Genomic DNA, 22681 nt, shown 5'->3' with positions numbered 1-22681 from the left:
AAAACAAACAAGGAACTTGAAGATTACCATTTTAAATCAAGCTTTTTGTCAGACTTACTATTAGATGTCTGAATTCACTTGACTTTTCTAGTAACTAACCTAACTGACTAAGATATTGTAGATGAAGATGCGTATGAGGCAAAAGAGCAGAATACCAATTTTTGATTATGGGCCGCTGTTGTCAAACCATGTTAAAACAATGGCATCAGGCAAAAAAGATTAACTTTTCCAATATTGTAACACTGCACACTAAGCATTTTCTGTGTTTTGTGCGAGAGCAATTCACCATTCGACCCTGTAGATTGTGCATCTGCCCCGTCAGACAGGTTAGGTAAACAAAACAAACTAGAATTGCACTCGGAGAGCGCAGACCTCCGCCAAGGTTCGTGCTATTATTGCTTGTTCGTGAGTCGGATCCGGATCCGCTCCAAAATTTAATGGGTTCTTCCTTGGCCCATGCTACACCCTTCCACAAAGTTTTATGAAAATCGGGCCAGTAGTTTTTCCGTAATCCTGCTAACAGACAAACAAACAGACAAACAAACAAATGGCACCGAAAACATTGCCTCCTTGGCGGAGGTAAAAATTGCTCATTGAACAACTAGTGAAGATAGCCATGGTAGTATGCAAATGTGTTTGAGGGGGAAAAATTTTTATTAAATTATAAATTGATTTAGTCCAGAGTTTTCGGGGCTCTTGGTACAAAGAGGAGTATCACATTTTGGTCAATAAACGAACCCCATCAACTTCACACCAACATGCTACGACCACAAGCGGGTCTCTGCACATAGCTTTCAGTTGGGTAGAAACTGTTTGGGTGTCTGTGCCGTTAGCAGGAACAGGATTTCTGCCCATTGGCCTAAAATGGACCCACGATGATCTCAGTGGTTGCTTTTGGGAAACCCAATCCAATGCTTGGCAAGCAGAAAAGGTGTGAAGGATTAGCATATCCTAGTTTCACAACACACTGTTGTAAGTCATGAAGCAGAATGTGTGAAGGGAGTTTCCAGAAGGCTTGGGTCCATATGGAGAGTTGGTGTGAATTCAGAAGGAATAGCGCAGGTTCCTGTTCACTTTTCCGGTCCAAACTTTCCCTGCCAAGTTGTGGATACTAACATTTACGATACTTTATGCATAACATTGTTGTTATGTGAAAATCTTGTAACTCCAGGTTTGGCGATTTTCAACTGAAGAAGTGAGAAAATTCTACAAACCTTGGGCTTATGAAACACTTTCCAAAACCCCATTGGAAAAACTCTAAAATGTCAAGCTAAAAACAAGACTCTCTTTCTTAGCTCCTGAAAAGTTGACATTTTGGAGGTTTTTACCTGGCAGCAACGGTATGCTGGTCAACATCTTATGAGGAAGACTCACAGAACAAATGTATTTTTATGATTTCTGTTATGCATGAACTCCATTGTTGTTTAGCTGCTGTGTGACTATCTGTTCACCATTGCTCAAAACAAGATTTAAGACTATTTCCACAAACTACGGCTCTGACAGCTCACTGGAACGTCACATTGATATCAGCGTGTGATTGCTCTGTGCTTTCAGCACTAGACAGATTCCGGGTTCTCCTCTGGAACGACGACTCAGTGGAAAGACACAAGACGAGGGGAGCAAGAAGGGAGAGAGGGACAGGTTACAGGGGTCGTACGTTCCAGAGAGAGAGACCCAAGGAATGAGTCCAGTGACAGTTACTCACTCTCTCTCTCTCTCTCTCTCTCTCTCTCTCTCTCTCTCTCACATGCACACACACACACACACACATACAGACACACACATACACACACACATAGAAATCTGTCATGGAAAATGAACTTTATACCTTCAGACCTCCAGAGATGTTAGGAAACCACTGATTGACAACTTGATGGTGTGTATGTGCGCTTGTGTGCATGCGTGTGTGTTACATGTCCCTGTCCAGTACTGAGACCTGTCTACTGGTAATGAGCGTGTTTGTGTGTGTCTGTATGTGTGTGTGTGTGTGTGTGTGTGTGCGTGTGTGCGTGTGTGTTCATATGTCTCCTAGAACGAGGATGACCTGAGAAGTTCACCAAGGTACGTGGAGTCTGGTGTAGGGTTACTGGACAGAGACATCACACACACACACACACACAGCTATAATAGCAGCCCTGACGGGAGCTTCTTGTTAGATACAACACTTTAAAGCAGCTAATTTAGCAAAGGCAAAATGTATTCCCTAGTAATTTAGAAATGGAAACATATTAACAACTAAGGCCCCCTTTACACCTTGCATTAAAATGCGTCTCGTATCCAGATTGTATCTAGATATGATTTAACCTGATTACATTTACACCTGGTATTAATATGTGTCTCCAGTGTCCACATTGAGATCCAATTGAGATCCGATTGCTCTGTCCAGCTCAAACAACCGAACGTCACCTCCTCCTCTTGTTTGCGCGGGTCCAAAAAAAAAAGAAAAAAAGATGATACCCATCCGTGAAGCCGCGCTATTGTATGGACTTATGCTTGCTTTTGGAAGTGGGGGAAGAAGCCGTCTTCAACAACTGGAATGCCGAAGAAGAAAGGCGCGCGCGATTACGTATTTCCGCCCACGTAGTTGAATTGAAAACGCAATTGCATTTACACTTGTGTTCAATGTGGTCACAATGCGTCCCTGACCACCTCCGGAGGTGGTTTGGCCGATCGGATCACAATCCGTCCTCAATGCGTCTTGGGTGCGTTTACACCTGTACTTTCATGTGGTCAAGCACTATCCGATTGCAATCCGATCACCCAAAACGCATGTTAATGCAAGGTGTAAAGAGGGTATGTTTTCTTCCCAAATTTTAAACCTCTTAACAAGTGACTTTACACACTTTTGTTCTTTTTAAATCAGCTGTTTAAAGTCACATCTTTGGTTAGAAGAAGTAACAGGTAACACTGGATTAAAACTGGGGTGACGTCTGATTCCTGAAAATTGAAACAGGTGCATCCACAAAGGGCTTCACCTGTTATACACATTAACCTCATTTTGATCAGGATTGTGACTGGTGGAATAAGTAATCATACATCGTTGTTTGAGATTTTTTGTTTTTAGAAAGGTTCAAGGAAGAAAAATCATTGTAACTTAATCTAAAAATGGAAGTGTTCATGTATGGTTTCCTTCTCTCTTTTGCAAACTTTAGAGACAAGAATGGAGAGAAAAGAAGAGAAGAGAAGAGAAGAGAAGAGGAGATGAAAATACGTTTTTTTCCCATGGGATAACTGGGTGTACAATGTGATTTTTACTGAGCGGTCAATGGTGAGTTCTGCTGTGTCATTATGGAGTGTGTGTGTGTGTGTGTGTGTGTGTGTGCAGGGTGTGTCCTGGGAAGACAGTGTGAGAGCCAAGGTTTGGTTAGTTTATATGATTCAGACCACATGCTGTGGTGCTGCTACAGGCCCCAAAACACACTTCCTAGAGAGAGAGAGAGAGAGAGAGAGAGACAGACAGAGAGCGAGAGAGAGAGAGGCACAGTGTGAAAATATTAATGTCCATTCACAAAGAGTGTTAGAAGACTTTGCATTAACTACAGTTCAGAATCCTTGTGCAGGTTTTATGTATCAGTCACTTAAAACAGTTTTTTCTGTCAAATCAGTATTGAATGTCATTCTCTGGCTATTTGCCATTCACGCCCATGCCTGTGTGTTTGTGTGTGTGTGTGTATGTGTGCGTGGGTGCGTGCATGCATCTGTGCATGCATGTTTGCGCATGTATTTGTGAGTGTGTGTGTGTGTGTGTGTGTGTGTGTGTGTGTGTGTGTGTGTGTGCGTCAGCACTGCATTACCGTCTATCTTCCACCCCTTGTTTAGATTCTGCTCGCCATTGACCCATGTGCCCTTGGTAAACAGCTTTTTGCCCTGACCTGCAGACAAGTGTGTGTGTGTGTGTGTGTGTGTATGTGTTTCTGAGTGTGACACCTGGAGCTCATACATTATTACCACAACTGCTGCTTTGCATGACAAGTAAATCTCTCTCTTTCATCGAAAAGGATCATTTTTGCTGTTAATATTTATTGTAACTAGTGGTTTGTTAATGGCACACACACACACAAACCAGGATGCAGGCCAACCTATTGACACCCTTTATCTTACTCATTTTCTATTTGAGGATGGAGAATCATCTCTTGTATTTGAAAAAGTTGAATGATCAAACTGACTGAATTTCAGGCGAACTAACATCTCTGCATAAGCACGGCTGTCTCTTAGATTCCAGTTAAATGGTTAGTTAGTCATCAAAACCCTTTGGAAACCATTTTGAAGTGCGTGCACGTGCCCAGTGTTTCCTCAGTAATGCTGTAAACCAGCGCCCGGCTCCTATAAAAGCCACCAGCACTACAAAGCTCATAAAGCTGTGCTGTGTGCCTCTTCTCCCCTTCTCTGTTTCCTGCCTTTCTCTACCTCCCTCTAGTCTTTTTAATACTGAGAGAGAGGGGGAGAGAGAGAGAGGGAGAGAGAGATGTGAGGTGAGGTGGGGGGATAAATGATGGAGAGAGAGAGGAAATGAAGAAGTAAGAGAGGGAAGGAGCGACAAACTAGAAAGAGAGAAGGAGGGAGAGAGATGAGAGAAAAAGGAGGAAAGGAGGGAGAAATGGGAAAGAAATGAGAGTGAAAGAGAGAGAGGAAATGAAAGAGGGTGACAGAGGGGAGGAGGGAGAGAGAAAGGAGAGAGGGAGCGGGAGGAAACAAGAAAGGTGAGAGTGGGGGGAGGCAAGGCGAGAGGGAGAGAGGGAGAAATAGAGAGAGAAAGAAATGGAGTGAGAGAGAGAGGGTGAGGCAAAGTGTGTGTGTGTGTGTGTGTGAGAGAGAGAGAGAGAGAGAGAGAGAGAGAGAGAGATCAAGAGAGAGAGATGAAACTGCTCTTTAATCAGCGAGGGGCTATACGGAGGCGGGCCGAGGTGCGGACTGTAATGCGATACACACACACACACACACACACACACACACACACACACACACACACACACACACACACACACACACACACTGCGAGAGGGGACTGACTGAGCACTCCTGCTCGCTGCCACAAACCCGGCGGAGAGCGGAGGGGAAGGAGCGCACTGCCGGAGCTGCCGAGAGAGGGAGGGAGAAGAGAGAGAGAGAGAGAGAGACATAGAGAGAGAGCGACAGGGGGAAAGAGAGAGAGCGAGATAGAAAGAGCGTGTCACAGCGAAGAAACGCACAGTTTGGAGGAGCAGAGCGGAGAGGCTGCACGGTTAATTCCCTCCCTCACTCACGGATCGTTTTTACGCACAGACACGCCGGGTTTGTGGGACTTGCCTCACTGAAGAAGATCCGTTCTCTTGTTTTCTTTTACGCAAGGACGGACTGTTATCTGGACAGTATCTTAAGAGGAAAATCTCCCTTTTTCTCTCTTTATCACGTGTTGTTTTTTTTTTACCAAGTAAATGCGCCGAAGGGAAAGAGAGTCAGCGCGAAAGATTGGGGGATATTTTGTCTCTGAAGACGAGGAGAAAAGACCCTGAATACTTTTTTCAGATCTCGTCAAACTTAATGGTTGGCGACAGATGTTTCTGTTGGTTCCTTACGTTTCCCACCAGTGATTTCTACTTTTTTGAAATTTCTGATTTTGCCTGTCATCGGGGTCTACGAGGTCTATATTCTCACACGCGTTGTGTCTGACAGTGAGACACAGTACTGCCGTCTGTGCGCTCCGGAATGGATTTTGAGGCTTTAAAATTGAATTTGGAGTAGAATTTACGCAGGAATAATTTTCCCCGAGGGGAGAAGCAGGATAGCTGTATCACATACTGACACACCAACGTACAAATCGGGTATTTTAGCCAGCGTAATATTGTTGGAGAGCTCAGTTAACGCAACCCAGCTTGCTTGTAGCCTGTAGTGGATTTTGGAGACTCGTGTTGCGCTTGAGAGAAACAGAGAGAACTGGGGAAAGAGGAGAGGGAAGAGGGACTTTGGACTGCAGGCTTCCCTCGAATAAACAGAAAAACAATCTCACAGGAGGAGAGGAGGTGATTTTTCTCCTCACCCGGGGGAAAAAGATGGATTTATTACCATGGCTTTGTGGATGTTTACTGGCTTTTCTTTTGCCTTCAGCGGTCAGAGCAGAGGAAGGAGGTAAGTTTGGCTCTCTGAGACCTTTGCTGCCCGCTTAAACCCCTGTCTCACACCTAGGTGTTAATTGGAAATTAAGCCGCTCTTCTTTTCGAAAACGAATAGGCTTTTCACCCACATTACAACTGCATAGAGTCTATAAAAGTACATTAAAGAGGAGATGCTGCTGGCAGGTAAAGTGGGGTTTCCTTGCGTACAAAACAATGTTAAACTACATTTTAGAGAAACTTTGAGTCTGTGGTTACAGAGAATCATTACGCATTTTGAGTAGGTTTGAAGCGAGGCTGCCCCAACCTTTCATCCCCTCTCAAACCGTCCCGTTAATTACAGTAGTGTGAGGTAGCCTATTGATTACTTCATTTTCAGTACAATTAGTAGGGGGATCCCTGCAGTAGGATGCCCCGTGTTTTTTTTTTTTTTTTTTTAACTTTCCAGTGTTGACCTCTCTCACTCCGTCAGCGTTACAGCGCTCACAGGAGTCGCACTGAGTTATCACTCGTGATGTCGTGGTAAATAAGAAGGTGGGTAACCATAACCTCCAGTCCGTGATCATCATTAGACAAAACAGCCACCAGTATGAACAAAAATCAATTAAGTTTTCAGAAAAGCATTCATTCTTGCGTTTTTCTCCTATCCGCACTTCCTTGCGTTTTGGTTAAGGAAATGTGGCAGTTTATATAGGGATATATACGGCGATTTAAACAAGTATTTCTACGCAATCAACTTTTAAGGCGGTTTTAACCAAGTCACTATCATTAACAGTGTTTTGCCCTTACTTTTTGTTCGTCATTGTCCGCTGTTATGCACGTTGGTTTCAACCCAACCTTTCTGAAGAGATTTTCGTCGTTTTTCTAGTTTATCAATGATGAATTTGTGCTGCCGAAAAACATCTTGCCCATGTGGGGTTTTCATCCAACTCTTTTATTATTCGTGTATCATCGCCGTTATGAGGACTGTACCCTAACGAAAAATCATTATCATGCTCCTATAATAATCCTATAGGGACTAATGCAAGGTACTCAGTAGAGTTTTTAGTGATCTTATCGTACTTGATGGTGTTTTTATCTCATATGGTATCACTGTAATTTTCTTATTAGGGACTGAAGAGTGTTCCTGGAGTAATCCATTTTAAGTTTATAGCGACCTTATCGTACGTAAATGTATTTTTTATTTCCTATGTATTTCTATAGAATCTTCTGTAGTATGATTTTTGACTTATAGGCTGGCATATTTTAAAGTTTTACTGTGATGTTTGCATATTAGGCCTATTCCTCTAAAATGTATTATAGGATTAGTGGTTCTTTTTGGTAGGCTAAAGGTTCTTGAGTTATAGGAGAGGAGAGCAGCGGAGAGGACGCGGTGAATCTGACCGGGCTACCGTCTCCGCCTACCGGGGGCCAGTGTCGCTCCCGGCGGGCGGAGGTCGGATTCCCTCCTGCCTCGCCCAACCGGGGCTGATGTGGTCTATCAATTCCCTCCTCCTTGTGCACGACGGGGCTTAAAGGTGCAAAGTACACCCCGATACGCACCGGCTGTGAGCTCTGAGATGGTACAGTCTGTGCGCGTTTAGCCTAGGTTCGGGGTTTTCAGGCAAAATGGTAATATCTGTGCGCGTCAATACAGCCTAGGACTTTTGAGGCAACACTGCACGCTTTGGTGTGTGCCAAAATAACCCTTTACGCATAGGATACTGGAACGCTCTTTTCTTTAAGCATTGAACGACCGCGCTTTGCATCATGCCCAACGAAGCCTTTTAGTTGCTCTTAAGTCATGGTAAAGCTCGGCCTCCACTGATTTATGGCATATGGGTAATAAAACGCCTGTAACACGCCAAACAAAAAAAAAAAAAACGAACAAAAATCAAGAAATCTTTATTTTTTCCAGTAGCCTAATAGTTAGGCTAAATGTTATTTTTACGCCAAGCAGTATTGTTCTTGAAGAAAGTGGTTGCTAAGCGACACATAAGTATAAGTGATTTTTGCTGAGTGCATTAATATTTAAATGCACTATTACGTGGTCACAGGTGTGTGTTTATTGGTAATTTTAAGTGACACATCCAATCAGAACTGAGAGCCGGGACAGTCAGTTTTATAAAGAAGTGTGTATTATTTAATGGACTAAATAGCAGTTCGTGTCAGATTTTAGTGACGAGACAGCTCTGTGGTTTGACCCAGTGTATAGGCTTCTTGCTTCTTGCTGTTTTTTAATGGTAGGGAGCATTGTTTTTGTCTTTAAACTATGTCTGCGGTCATGATGTGCCATTTAGGAGACTTAGAGCTCCAGGTTGTTTAAGGCCGAGAAGAATACAGTAATGGCCAGTTATCACCTATAACTTGTCTGTTATAGAGTCAGATTAACACAGTTCTGAGTTTAAGTGAATAGGTTTACCTATAGTCTGCCAAATGCAATATGTGAGTGGTAGTTTTTATCTGGATCGGTGAAATTCAGCACTCATAACCATCGCTTCAGATTCTCCATTGTGTTTTGTTTTTTGCCTATTTTTATTTTTTAATTTTTTTTAATTTACACATCTAGAATAGACCTACAACTTTTGATATAGTTGAAAAGTGTGTAGGCCAATAGGTATTGTATAATCTCAGTATGTTAGCTGTAATCACAGTTGGAGATAGGCAACGTGGTTTAATTTCCATTCTCCTTAGTGCTTCCTCCTCTCATTATGTGGTCGGTAGAAGTTGCTGCGTCCAGCACAGCGAACCAGAACCACAGCAGCAACTGTTCCTTGAAGTGGAGCACGCTGAGTTTTTGGATTCCCCATCTCATCATCGCTCATCAGATGACAGAGCAGTCATGCTGTTTCAGGGAAACTGGGACTTGACCATGCTGCATGTTTTTGACTACAGTAATTTGATTAACAGACAGACATGGAGAGACACACACACGCACATACACACACACATAGTCTGTCTCTCTCGATTACCTCTGGTTGTCTAAGGAAAAAAAGGTAGCTACAGTCAGGTGTCTTTGAGAAGTTGATTGAATCAAAGCCGTATCTCCATTCAGTGCCCGTTCACTGCTTTAAGCCACAGTCATGTGTATACGTAATTTGAATTTATCTGGCTTTCCCTAGAAAACAGGGAGCTAAGGGGGCAGTTTTGGAGAAGTTGGCTGAATTAAAGGTTTTACTTGATTTAGTGCTTATTCAGAAGCCTGAGCCCGGGGTTTTGCAGATCTCATGACTTGGATTGAGTGGCCTGTCTGCCAAATGTTGTTTTGGAAGAAAGTAGTGTACAGAGAGCACAGTGGAGGCATTCTTTACATCACAATTCTCCTCGGCCTGTTGTGAGGAGACGTCTACTTTGGGACTATTGCTATCTGGAGATTTTCTTGTAAGCTGAGGTCTCATAAAATAACTTCACATCGGGCCACTGTGGACCCCCCATTTAAGAGGATTTATCCCCGGGGGCCTCCAAATGTAAAGATGTGCACTGTTTGAATAATAATTTATCATGTAATTCCATAACTGTTTAAACGGTTGGAGAGGAAATAAGTGTTGAATGTGAAAACTATGATTCAAACAGCCATCCTTAGACATTTTCTCACTGCTCTTGTATGTAGCATACCAAAACAGAGTGACATTACATTAAACTTTCGCTTCATTTTTCTGGGGACTCCTCACCTCCCCTGAAGGAGCCCTGGGGAACCCCCTGCTGGCACATTGAGAACCACTGGAACACACACAGACACACACACAGGAACACACACACACACACATAGGGCAGTAGGCAATGCAGGATGAAGCCTCTTCAGTAGTAAACTTTTACAGATGTGCTCTTAGCCACCGATCATGTGCCTCTACTCTGTTGTCTCCGGAGAGAGGAGCGAGGGAGGGAGAGCGAGACCGAAAAACAGTGAGAGAGAGAGGGAGGGAGAGGCAGGCAGGAGGGAGGGATGAAAGGATGGAAGGGGAGGAAGAAACAGAGACAGAGAGACAGAAACAGAGAGAGGGAAGCTGCAAAAAGAAGTGAACGAAGCGGAAGAATGATTTTTAGCCTCTCTGTTTGATCCTGTTTCTTCATTCCGTTTGATCACAGCTGTGCCTGGAAGGGAGATAAACGGACATAATTGGCCACTCAAGACCAGCTGTCTGCCTCTATAGTGTCTCTGCTGAAATATGCTGGATGATGAAACAGGCTCGCTATGATACAAATAGTGAGAAGTCAGTTAGCAGAGGCTGTGTTGCTTCCAGGTAGGCTCTGAGCCCTGGCGTCCAGGCCTGTTTTTGGGAGGCTCCGGCCAGCGCAATGTGTTTTCATGAGTCATGAGTCCCAGGACAAGAAATTTCTCAGTTTGCTTTTGGGCTGAAAATATTTCCCTACACATGCATATGTAGGCTATATGATGGGCGACGTTAAGGAAAATAATAGGTTATATTTTTATTTTGTAAAATGTTTTGAATGGATGTAAATGATTTTGATTTTAGCTTATTTCTACCTCCCCTTTCTGATGATTGTCTGTGGACTCTGAGGAAGACGTACAGTCGAAACGTCAGTCGAATAAAGGTGCTAGATGTATTGTATGCTCCAGTGTGTTGGGTAGTCATCACCTGCCGAAGAGCTCTTAGTAAAATAGACCTACGTCTTGTCCATGTCTGTGAGCACCTATCCCCAACGAAAGAGTGGCTGAAGCGCGCTGGATCAGTTGTCAATTAAATGATATTGGGTATACACGCTGTCAGGTGTCTATATGAGCCAGTATGCTTTTTACATGCTTTGCTGCTTTGGTGTTGCACTGTTGCTCCACTCTAAAGAGGAAATGTAGGGTCCTGCAGTAGATGCAGATTTGAGCAGCTTCTACTGTACCAGTGTATGGCTTTATGTAGACCATGTAGCCTGAGTGTGACGAGGCAACCCACTGTATTTTTTATGGCCTAGTCAGCCTAGAGCTAGAGCCCCACGTCTCCTTTAACCAGGTGCTGTTTTACTTTGGGGCAGGCTTGTAATAATTAACCGTTATATTGGCCTGGGTCATAATGCTTTGTAAGCTTCAATTGACCATCAATAAACTAAACCATCCATGTCATTTCTTCACACAATGGGGTTATACCCTGTTTTACTTCACTTCACATTGTATTGACTCGCTGCCATTGGCACAATGATGCCATGTAATTACTTTGCTACGGGAAAAATTAGTTATTTGCCTGAAATATTACAGATTTTATGTTCTATGAAATTGCACAATGCCAATTTAACTGTGTTTGTTATTTTCACTTGGTGTGTTTGTGTTTCCATGGATAATTACTCAGTGCCTATGAGGATTGACAAGGATACTTTAGAAAGGCTGGTAGGATGAGAGAGGCAGAGAGACAGAGAGAGAGAGAGAGAGTGGGCAGACGAAGGATGAGACAGAAAGAGAGGGAGAGAGGAAGGGATGATGAGAGGTGCGGAATGAGAGAGAGAGAGAGAGAAAGAGAGGGAGAGAGCATGAGAGTGCATTAGGGAAATGAGAGGGAAGCAGCAGAGTGTGAAGCAGTGGTTGAGTGGAGCCACCTGCAGTAGACTAATCCAGATTTATCCCAGTCTCTCCTAGCGCAGGAGGGTTCTCACTTTTTGGCCAAGTTTTCACTATGTGTTGTACATATTGTCTGGTTTTATTGTAGGCAATAGCTTTATTTAGTTGTCTATATTTTATGTTTTAACTATATTTTAGGTTAGGGTTACATATTGAACGGATATCTGGAAATGTAGAATTCTCACATTTTCTTAAACTTTCACTTGTCAAATGGTGTGAAAAAGTTTCTACCCATCCTAACATGGCTCAGGATACATTTTTAAGGATACTTTAGTACAACTTTGAAACCCTTTTCTTCACAATGTGGCTGTGAAGTCGCATGAGGAATAGTAACCAACTCAAATTCAAAATTTCAAGGTATCCCTTTACAGCGAGGGTTACAGTTAGAATCGATTTTGTGGTGAAAATTCAGCTGGGTTGTCCAGGTGCACACTGGGTGCTCTCACGCAGGCTACAACAGAGTGTACTAATATGTGGTAGATGACACAACGCATGAGACTTTATTCAATATTGACCTCAATTTAATTGTCCTGATAGCAGCTGTTTTCCACATAAAGGGTTATCCTGCTCCATCCAGAGGTTTCAGACCGCCGTGCTTTTGTTGTTTACTAACAATTAGTTATGAATAAGAATAGAAATTTGTGTGTCAAATAAGAGGACGATAGTCTTTGTCTCTCCCCTAGACCTGAGTAGCATGTGAGAGTAATAGTGGCTTCACAACAGAGTGCTGGTCCACTGACACCCTGAACCTAGTTTTCAGGAGGCTATAATAAACATTAAGCCAATTAACCACTGTCTCTCTCTCTGTCTTTATAAAAGGGAAAGAACAATTAGTGGGTCTAGCAGGACGGTCTAATTACAGTTATCATGTCATTACTAAACTGTTAGTATTCTAGTGTCTTCAGTGGCCACTGGTAATGACTGGAGTAATTAGAGAGAGGGGGGGATCAGTGTGTGTGTGTGTGTGTGTGTGTGTGTGTATATGTGTGTGTTCTTGTATTTCTATACTTATGAGGACCAAATGTCTTATGGACTAGATCAGGAAAATCCTCCAAAATGAGGCAATTTTTCCGGTCCTCACGTCTTTATAAGGCTTGTTTATGGTAAGGAATAAGGTTAGGGTTAGGGGTTAGGGAATGAAAGTAGTCAATGACGGTTATCACAAGTATAGTAATACAGAAATGTGTGTGTATGGGTGTATGTGTGGGTGTGTGTGTGTGTGTGTGTGCGCGAGCGAGCTAAGCCTTCTGTGTCCTCAGCCATCCCTCCAGAGCGGTGCAGTGCGAGGCCACAGGTTGTTTTCCTCTTTCTCTCTCCCTTCACGCTGAATCATCCTGTTTTCTCCTTTTCATGGCACGTCACCTCTCCTTTAATAGCGCACTCTGTCTCTTTCTCCACACCTCCGTCTGTCAGTGTTTTCCCTCGCTCCAATTAGGGAACCTCTCTCACCTTCTATTCGCTCCGCTCCGCCATGGTGGGAAATCTCTTTACTGTTTCATCCACCACTCATCTTTTTTTTTCCGTCCGCCCGTTGTTCTCTCTGACTCTGTCACTCTATGTTTTTCTCATCCTTGTTCGCTCTCTCCGGTAAAGAAAAAAGACGCACAATTGGAAATCCATTCATATACCTTGTTAAAAGGACTCCATTCACATGCTGCTTCAAAAGACGGATGAATAGCACTCCAAGTGGGCTGGTTTTACTCTTTTCCACAATGACTTAAAGGAATAAACCAAGTTTCTGGGAGATTGGCCCATTGGTCAACTTACCGGTTAAGAGATGAAAACAATCATCCATGTGTCCCTGGTTTACTCTAGTGCTCCATGCTAGCATACACTATGTTGAGTGATAGTAGGCAACCAGCATTATCCAACATTAGAAGACTGATCTTGTAATAATAAGAAGTTGTTAGTGTTTTTTTAATAAAACTGAAGTATTAACACAATAATGCTGATGTGGCTAGGTTTATTTTTGGAACTATTTCAGGAGATCAACCACTTACTCATCCCCTGCGCAGTAATTTTTAGCTGTACGCAGTCTCCTATCACCCACCACCTTAAAAAATAGTCCCAGGGATAATAGTAGGATACATTATTTTTATATCATAGTTCATACATTTTATCAGTCTTCTGCACTTAACTGCCAGACTTAGCCGCATATCGTTTAAGATGACTTAGCTTTGGATCATGCTACAAGTTCTCATTTTCTCACTTCTGAGATAATGCTAGTCAGCTACTATCACTCAACATAGTGTATGCTAAAGTGTTAGCATGGAGCACCAGAGTGAATGGTGTAACATGTTGTTCTCTCTCTTTCCTCCTCTTTCTCCTACTGCTCTCTTTCACTTTAGTCTCTCACCTCCCACTCTGTCTTTCCTTCTGTGTCCGTACATCTCTCCCAATGTCTCTCTCTCTCTCTCTCTCTCTCTCTCTCTTTATCTATCTCTCTGCCCACTCTCACTGCCCTTCTCTCTCTCTCTGTCTCTTTTCTATTTTCTATTGCCCCATAGATCAGGTGGTGTCTTCGCTCCTGTGTTGAGGGTATAAAGGGGAGAAGGTTTTTCTTTAGGTTTTTATATCACACACTCATCCCTCTTTTTTATAGCCCTTTGCCTGGCATATCTCTCCATTCACTCATCCCTCTTTCTGTTTCTCAGATCCTTTGTAGTCTTCTTCCATCTCTCTCTCTCTTTCTCACTCTGTAGTTTTCCACTGTGGCTTAATGCAAGGCACCTGGAGAAGCGCACGACCCCACCTGTGTGTGTGTGTGTGTGTGTGTGTGTGTGTGTGTGTCTTGTATTTTCTGTCCAGTGAGCTTTTCTGAGCTGCTGACTTTCTCCTTTCAGATGATGCGAGACAGATGTTCTGGCATTACTCTCTCTTTCTTCTCATTCTCCCTTTCTTTCTCTCGTTTCTCTCTTTCTGTCCATTCCTGAGGTTTCCCAGGTTCTGTGACTAAAAAGTCCTTGGGTTTGATCCAAAGAAGACATTTCGGCCTCTGTTATTTTCAGTTTTTCTCATGTTTTCAGGGTCATGCAAGAGCCTTATATCTTAAATTTCCCCCTGTCTTTTCACTGTACATTTCTAACAATATCCCAGGCATTTTGGAAACAGTTCACAATGCTGGGACCAAGCCATCCTACTGCAAATGCATTGTAAATGTTAAAAATGCGTGGGCATCAATGGGGAAATCAGCCATTTTTTTTCTCAGTTGCTGAAAAGTTGACTTTTTGGACACTAACAAGTTTATAGTATGTGGTATCACTCAAGAAAGCTGTGCTGCAGTTGCTCAGGATATATTGAGGCTATTAAATTCAGTAGCCTTTATTTAACAAGGACACAGTAATGAGGACGATAGACACACTAAGTGTTTTGAGTTCTTGGTAGTGATAAGTAGTGATGGTGGATAATAAGTTGATCTGCCAAACAATAGCCTCTCTCTTAACAGGCTGCCTGATTAGCTGGCTAATACACTCTTTCTTGCTCTCTCGCTCTCTCACACACACACACATACACACTCACTAACACACTAATGCTTTCATTACGGGCCCTGGCCAGTGGAAATGAATGCGGACCGTGGTCCAGCACATTAGCAAAGTTCTCACAGACCAGCAAATCGATTGCGACAGGCTGAAAAGTGTCTCTTTAGAGTCAAATCAAACTCCCTACTCCCTACGAAAATGAATCTGTAAGTGAGTTTAGAAACAAGGTCATAAAATTTGCATTTGGGGCCAACAAACAAGGAACTAGTTCAGTTTTGCAAGGCAGTTCCATGCGGAAGCGTGTGTGTGTGTGTGTGTGTGTGTGTGTGTGTGTGTGTGGGTGCATCTTTGAGACTTTGTGTATGTCTGTGTAAATGCTGGTGTGCCTGAATTTCTGAATAAGTTTTTACATTTGTGTATGTGTGCATCTGTCTCCACTGTGTGTGTGCATTTGAGTGTGTGCATGTGGGGGAAAAGTGCTGAATAGGTGTTATCAGGATGCGATGCTAAACGTGGCGGAGAGGCATAAATAATGCAGTGACCTGTCTTATATCCCCGCTCGACTGCTTAGCACCGTTTACCGCTGTTTATCGTGTGTGAGTGAGTGTGTGTGTGTGTGGTCTGAATACAGAGATGCCTAAGCGAGAAAGGGGATAAGCGGTGTTTAGCGGTGTGTGTTTGTGTATTTGTGTGAATATGTGGTCTGAATGCAGCCTGTTCCTGGGCGATCACACATGCCGTTGTGGCTGAAAGAAAAGCTATCTTGTGTGACAAGTGGGGTCAAGAGGAAGGAAGCGTGTGTGTGTGTGGGTGTGTGTGTGTGTGTGTGTGTGTGTGTGTGAGAGAGACAGAGACAGAGATCGAGCAACAGTTGATGTTTTGATGTGGTACTTCTGTTGATATAATGTTGGTCTATGCTTGTGTAGTCTAGTAAAAGTACCAAAACACCAAGGTAGATTGAGTGAGTGTATGATTCAGTATTCAGTTAGACTATACAGTTTCTTCAGGCAGGGTGAGGCATGATGCAGCAAAATACATTTAGAAAAATAAAAATACAATTCAGATGAGTGCAACTGTAACTCTTATACCTCCTCTCTTCCGCTCTCACTCTCTCTCTCTCTCCCACTCTCTCTTTTGCCTTACATCTCTTCAGTCTCTACTCTTTCTCTCTGTCAGTCTCTCTCTCTCTCTCTTGCTGTCTCTCTGTCACTTTTCCCTGTTTGATAATTCTTGATGTGAGTTGACCTGAGTTTTTTGTCAACTCAGCACCTCTCTACTGACACACCCATACACACATACACGCGCGCGCGCGCGCACACACACACACACACACACACACACACACACACACACACACTGCATTTCCACCCAGCATGTAGGTCGGGATGTTGTAGTGTAGAATACAAATTATTATTCTTATAGATTGAATTTACTACAGTTACCTGTTCTGTTTAGTTCAAATAGAAGAATATATACAGAGAGAGAGAGAGAGAGAGAGAGAGAGAGAGAGAGAGAGAGAGAGAGAGAGAGAGAGAGAGAGCGAAAATGAATGGACAAAAATCAATCTCTCTCTCTCTGATGAAATGTTTCATTTCATCTGCATGCAGGTATAGCACTGCAGGAACTCTACATTACAATGACTGATGAACTTGGCCTCAGCCTATTTTTAATGTGTGTGTGTGTGTGTGTGTGTGTGTGTGTGTGTGTGTGTGTGTGTGTGTGTGTGTGTGTGTGTGTGTGTGTGTGTGTGTGTGTGTTGGAGATTGATAGACCCTTGAAGCAGAGTAGACACAATACTCCACACACACGGCGCATGCCTCTCTATCACACCAGGCTTATTCATCAGACACTTGGAGGTGCTGTCTTTATAGGCTGCCTGCCAGAGGAGAGGAGAGGATATATAGATGATAACACACATTGTGAGAAGAGAAATGACAGAAGAAGAAGAGAGAAGTGAGGGAGGAAGAGAGCAGAGGAGAGGGGGAGGTAGGGAAGGGGAAATAATTTAAAGTAATAATCTGCAACATTTTCATATACATAAATGTCCATTTGGCTACTGTTTAAATCACACAATTCAACCTTCATAAAAGCGATAGCCACCATGGCTGAACAGACAAAGAAAAGAGCTACGGAAACCCAAACTTCATCAACAGATCAACAGAAAATGTGTTATTTCTTGGAAGTGCAGTGCAAAAACGCCACAGCAGTGACCACCAAAATTAGCACCAAAGATGTCACCAAATTGATATGAGAATCTTGTGGATTAATGTAACCCACATGCACTGGGTGCAAGCAAATATATCCAGTAGTTGCTTGGTTGCAGAAATGGCTGGAAGCTAGGTGAGAGAGGAAGGAAGGAAGGAAGGTAGGAAAGAGTAATGAGGTCATCTAAAAAGCAATAGGGCTTCACTGGCTTTCCTAGAATCTTCTCCTAGGACCAAATCTAATGACAACATATTTGTACTCTTGTCTTTTTCTGACCTATCCCAACAACAACAACAACAACAACACATTTCTGATCCCAATCTAAAGTTGTTAAAGAATCAGATTTCACAAACAAATCCTAGATTATTCACCTTCTCTTCTGGTATCTCACATTTTCCTCCAGATACATAGTTAGCTAACCAGTGGGCTAAAAGTGGTGTTTGGCCGATGCTGCTGTGAGATTCCCGACTGGTTAAACACTAATCCAGGTGGTGTTGAGATGTAATGGGTCTGGCTGGGTTACGTAGGACTCGTAACTCTACTCCTGTATTACTGTATGTCACCAGGGAGACTGGAAACAGATAGGAGGAGATAGACTGGACTAGTTGGCTCACAGCATGAGGGAGGGGAGAGAGAGAGAGGGGGAGAGAGTGAGAGAGAAATGATCAGTAATTGTTCGCAGACAGTGTGAGGCGGGGTCCAGAAATTGATGCCAAAGTGTCAATCACTCTGTGTGTGTGTGTGTGTATGTGTGTGTGTTAGTGCGTGTTTAGACTTTACCTTCCTTTCCATCATCTATTGCTGAGTCTCCCGATGGATTCAATCCAACTCTTTGTGGGGAAACCACAGTGTGTGTGTGTGTGTGCAAGTGTACATAATTGCCAGTCTATATATACTATGTATGTGTGTGTGTGTATATGCACATTTGCAGCCATGACCACTAGACTTTGGATCCATGCATGCTAGTGTATCTGCTTTTGAATATACAGTAGAGCTATTTTACAGTATTCTCAATGTATGAGAGTGTGTTTTTTTTACTTTGTGTCTAGTTGCAACATGGATTTGTTTTAAAGAGAATGCTTGATAAAGTGTTTATGCCGTGTGTACTGTATGTGCGTGTGTGTCCCATCTCAGAGTAGGTTTACAGTAGGCAGTCTATTTATAGAGGTAAAACATGTTGTATTCTGCTGAGTAGTTTGACTTGGCTATGTCACCCCTCTCAACACAGTGGCAATAAATAAAACGTCATGGCACAGCAGGGTGGATGGTGGCACAGATAGACCAGCAATTTACAGAACAGGTTCACACACTTTTTCATGAGGCAGGTTTCCAGCTGTTTAACTAACACTGATTTTGATGCAAGAACACAGACTATCAGAGCTTGATTATCTATATGTTTTGGCCTTTTCTATCCTAAAAAGTCAATTATTGGAGATGTTGCTCGCTGTCCTAATACAATAGTCTCAAAGTGAATTCTGCCAGATTGCTGCTCATACTGCACTCTCATATTGGAAGTGAACAGACATAATGCTTAACACAGATACCGCTTATGTAGTAGTTTAACTGAAGCCTCACAGATCTAATACAGTAGAGAATTTCAGCTCTCACTCGACTGCAGTCCATCTAACAGGACAGTCAGAGTGGTGTACAATGGACACTATAGAAATAGAGTTGTGTGCAGCAGACGTGTTATGCTGTTGGGTGTCATTGATATATATGGGTTGCCCATCTTTGTCAGGGTGCAGCTATGGCAGTGAAAGAGTGGCATTGTGTATGACATGGCACTGACTTATGGCTGCTGACAAGTGGATCCGCTCTGCGACAGTATCTCTGGTATCTGAAGGGCTTACTCGCCGTGTGTGTGTGTGTGTGTGTGTGTGTGTGTGTGTGTGTGTGTGTGTGTGTGTGTGTGTGTCAGTCTTCCTGGGTCAGAATGGAGTCTTTGTGTGTCATGATGCTGAGTTGACCCCTGACACCACACACATATGCACACACACATACACACACACACACACACACACACACACACACACACAGACAAACTACTTCTGTTTCTCACATCCTGTCTCAGCTCAAATCTACATTTTAACCAATCTCCAAAACACTGATCTGAAAAACCGTTTATTGGCCAAAATTTTATCACAATTTTATCACATTTTCAAATAGGATCACATAGCGTTTCTCTCTCACTTCTGAGCTGTGCAGTGACTTGCTGGATGCAAAATCCCATTTGACTTTTCTTGATATATATATGTTTTTTAATTTCATTTTTCTAATGCTGCCTTCCCCCTCTCTCTCCCCCCCCCAGCCTCTGAGCCCTGTGGTGGCTTTCTAGATGCCAGCGATGCCGGCTACATCACCACCCCCGGCTACCCGCTGGAGTACCCGCCTCACCAGAACTGTCGCTGGGTCATCACAGCCCCGGAGCCGTCGCAACGCATCGTCCTCAACTTCAACCCGCACTTTGAGATAGAGAAACTGGACTGCAGGTAAGAAAGGAGGGGGCTGGGTGGATGGGTGGGTCGAGTCGTATGGAGAGATGTGGAGAGTTTAGTGATACTCCAAGCCCGACTTTTTAGATAGAGTGCAGCTAAGGAAGGAGGGGAAGTGGAGGAAGTTGGAACGAGGGACAGATGGATTTTGAGAGTTTTGAGGAAGGCTGCGATACCGTCGATTGTCTTCTCAGTTTCAGTTACTTTTCTCTCTCTTTGTAGTTTCTGTATCTACCAGTCTGTCTCTGAATGAGGGGTGTTGAGTGTATTCGATGAACTTCAACCCACTCTCCTCCTGTTTCTCTGGCTTTTGCAATTCCATAATAATCGCTGTGGGATCTCCCTTGGTCCCCTGTCTCTAATTAACAACGTCTAATTACAACACATTTACAGCTCTGGGATGCTTTTTGCACATCGATAGAATTAGCCCAGATTAGAGGATTTGGTGTCGGTCCATCATTGTTTCGCTGGTTTGCTATTGTTGAGAGAAAGGCGGGCAGACAGGCAGGATGGAAAAAAAAGCAAACAGAGAGAAAGGCAGACAGGCAGACAGCCAGGCATGCTAAGAAATATGGAAAAAAACACAGGTAGAGAGATGAGATTAGCAGAAAGATGGACAGGGACAGGTAAAGAGGCAAATACAAACTGACAGAGAGAAAGGAAGGCAAGCAGACAGACAGGTTAGGAGCCCCTTTCATTTTCCAGAAAGTTTTTGTGTCGGGGACCAAGAGCCGGTGTCAATATTCCAGAAAAGTTGATCCAGCAATCCCCTCCTGCTCAAGACCTAGTGAAATTCCCGGGCCTTTGCAAAAGCCTTAAGATTCCAACAAATACAGGCGCACACATACCGACTTTTCCCTCTGTCCCGTTATTTCTCTGTTCCTCCACTTTCCCATCCAGTTATTAACATTTTAGCCGTATCAATTATAGATAGGTGAATTTCCCCACTCGGATGTACCAAAATCATTCAGACATTCCTTTGTTGGAATTGAAGCATCAATATTTCACCGGCTGGCTGTTTGTTGAGAGGCTGAAAGGTTGAAGAGGCCCGCTGTGCTTTGCTCTGTTCTGCTCCGCTTTCTCACTGCGCCGCAGAAATGAAAAAGAGATTTTAAACTTCTCTGTATTTCTGTCTGTCTTCCCTCGTCATTTTTTTCTGTTTTGTTCTGCAGTTCTTATTCTCAGATCAATTTGGTGCATTAGATGCAGTCTCTCTCTTTCTGCCTACTTCTCTCTCTCCCTCTTTTCTCCTCTCTCTTTTGGTCTCATCCCCCCCCCTCCCCTTCTCCCACCCCCCTTCCCTTTTTCCCTCTTTCTCTTTCAATTTCTTACATCCATTTAAAGTCCAGTAGTTTCCCAGGAGGAACAAATCTGTTTGAAGCTTCCATTAGAAACAACAGAGTCTGATTTATTTATTACGGTGTGTGCGTATGTGTATGTGTGTGTGTCTTATATGTACATGTGTGCTGTGTGTGTGTCTCATAGTATGAACTAAATATTTAGCTTAGTTCAGTTTAGTTCCAGTAATAACAGATTATATTTTAAAACTAATGGTCCAAACCCTGCCAGCCAGAGTGAGATATCTGCAGTGTTGCTGGTAACATCTCAGGCTTAATAGATTGTTATTTACTGAGCAAGTCTCCTACAGCACAGAGCTATTTAAGTCTACAGGGGCCCAACGCCAGGAGTGTGTGTGTGTGTGTGTGTGTGTGCGAAGGAGTAGGCTGAAATTGAGCTGTTAGGTTCAGGGGGCGAAGAGGCCAAGGAGAAGGAGCAGGGGGCGAGTATGTGTGTGTGTGTGTGTGTGTGTGTGTGTGTGTGTGTGTGTGTGTGTCCTGAGTAGGGGTGGGGAGCAGACGTACATGGTCACCCAGTGACTGTCAGCAACAACTCTGACCACACACACACACACACACACACACACACATACTCACATACCAGCAACTCTGTCTCCATCTCCGTCTCCGTCTCTGTCTCTGGCTGTCAGATGGCGTCTCTTTCTGAAACAGACATCTGTCTCTCTCTCTCTCTCTGTGTCTGTTCATCCTAAATGTAACAATCCTTCTCTTTTTTCAGCAGATTTATGTAACATGGCTCATGCGAGTGTGTGTGTGTGTGTTCCTCAAGGCTGTAGGTTACAGCTTTGGGCAACAGACAACTGCTCTTAATGTCTTCAGTTTAAGGGGGGTGCGGCACACACACACACACACACACACACACACACACACACACACACACACACACGTCTTGGCATGACAAAGGAGTCACTTATGTTTCTATACAAAGCCAACTTTGTTACAGTCAATATGGTTCTTCCCTGTCTTCTCTTTGTCAAACACAAGAAACACACATATGATATGGTTGCATTTGTCTCTCACATAAGCATGTACACACACACACACACACACTCAGAATCTGCAAGGGTTATGTTATTATGTCACTATGTTGAAGCAATCCGATTGATTACGGTCCTGATTGCAATTGAAGATGGTAATCTGTAATCTATAATGCATCACAGTTTGACAGTCACTTCACTGGCTTTGCAGGCAAAAATCGATGGGGAGGTAGTCAGGGAGACAGAGAGAAATATTGCTGTGAGGATTAATACAGCAATTCAAATGCAAGGAGAGAGGGAGGGAGGAAGTGAGAGAGAGAGACAGGCAGGCAGGCAGACAGACAGACAGACAGACAGGCAGACTGACCAGCAAAAAAGGAGTAGTCTGTGCGTCTAATAAAATAAGTATAGCCATGGTCAATCATGACTCACCGTGACTTCCCTTTTCCCGTCACATGACATGCCACACATTCCAACATCAGCCCATCACTGGCGACAGGTTTCAGTTGTCACAGCTGTGTGTGTATGTGTGAGTGTGT

The 22681-nt window shown here is 43.4% G+C and overlaps 1 protein-coding gene across 1 annotated transcript in view; it reads left to right on the top strand.

Annotated features, from left to right (window-relative positions):
• Positions 1–5301: 5301 nt before the first annotated feature.
• The window catches only part of LOC139649450 (neuropilin-2-like), a gene marked incomplete at its 3' end in the record, with an annotated part of 88329 nt that continues 70949 nt past the window's right edge, over positions 5302–22681 (top strand). The window contains 2 exon segments of the mRNA XM_071525861.1: positions 5302–6105; positions 19624–19804. Coding sequence (XP_071381962.1) covers positions 6030–6105; positions 19624–19804 — 257 coding nt within the window.

The sequence above is a fragment of the Centroberyx affinis genome, unplaced genomic scaffold (genome assembly GCF_046629955.1).
Source record: "Centroberyx affinis isolate AG114_WGS23_722 - 3 ecotype Tasmania unplaced genomic scaffold, CSIRO-AGI_Caff_v1 ptg001345l_1, whole genome shotgun sequence".
Classification (NCBI taxonomy): Eukaryota; Metazoa; Chordata; class Actinopteri; order Beryciformes; family Berycidae; genus Centroberyx; species Centroberyx affinis.
Note: the sequence above shows the minus strand (reverse complement) of the source record. Positions and strands in the feature narration are given on the sequence as shown.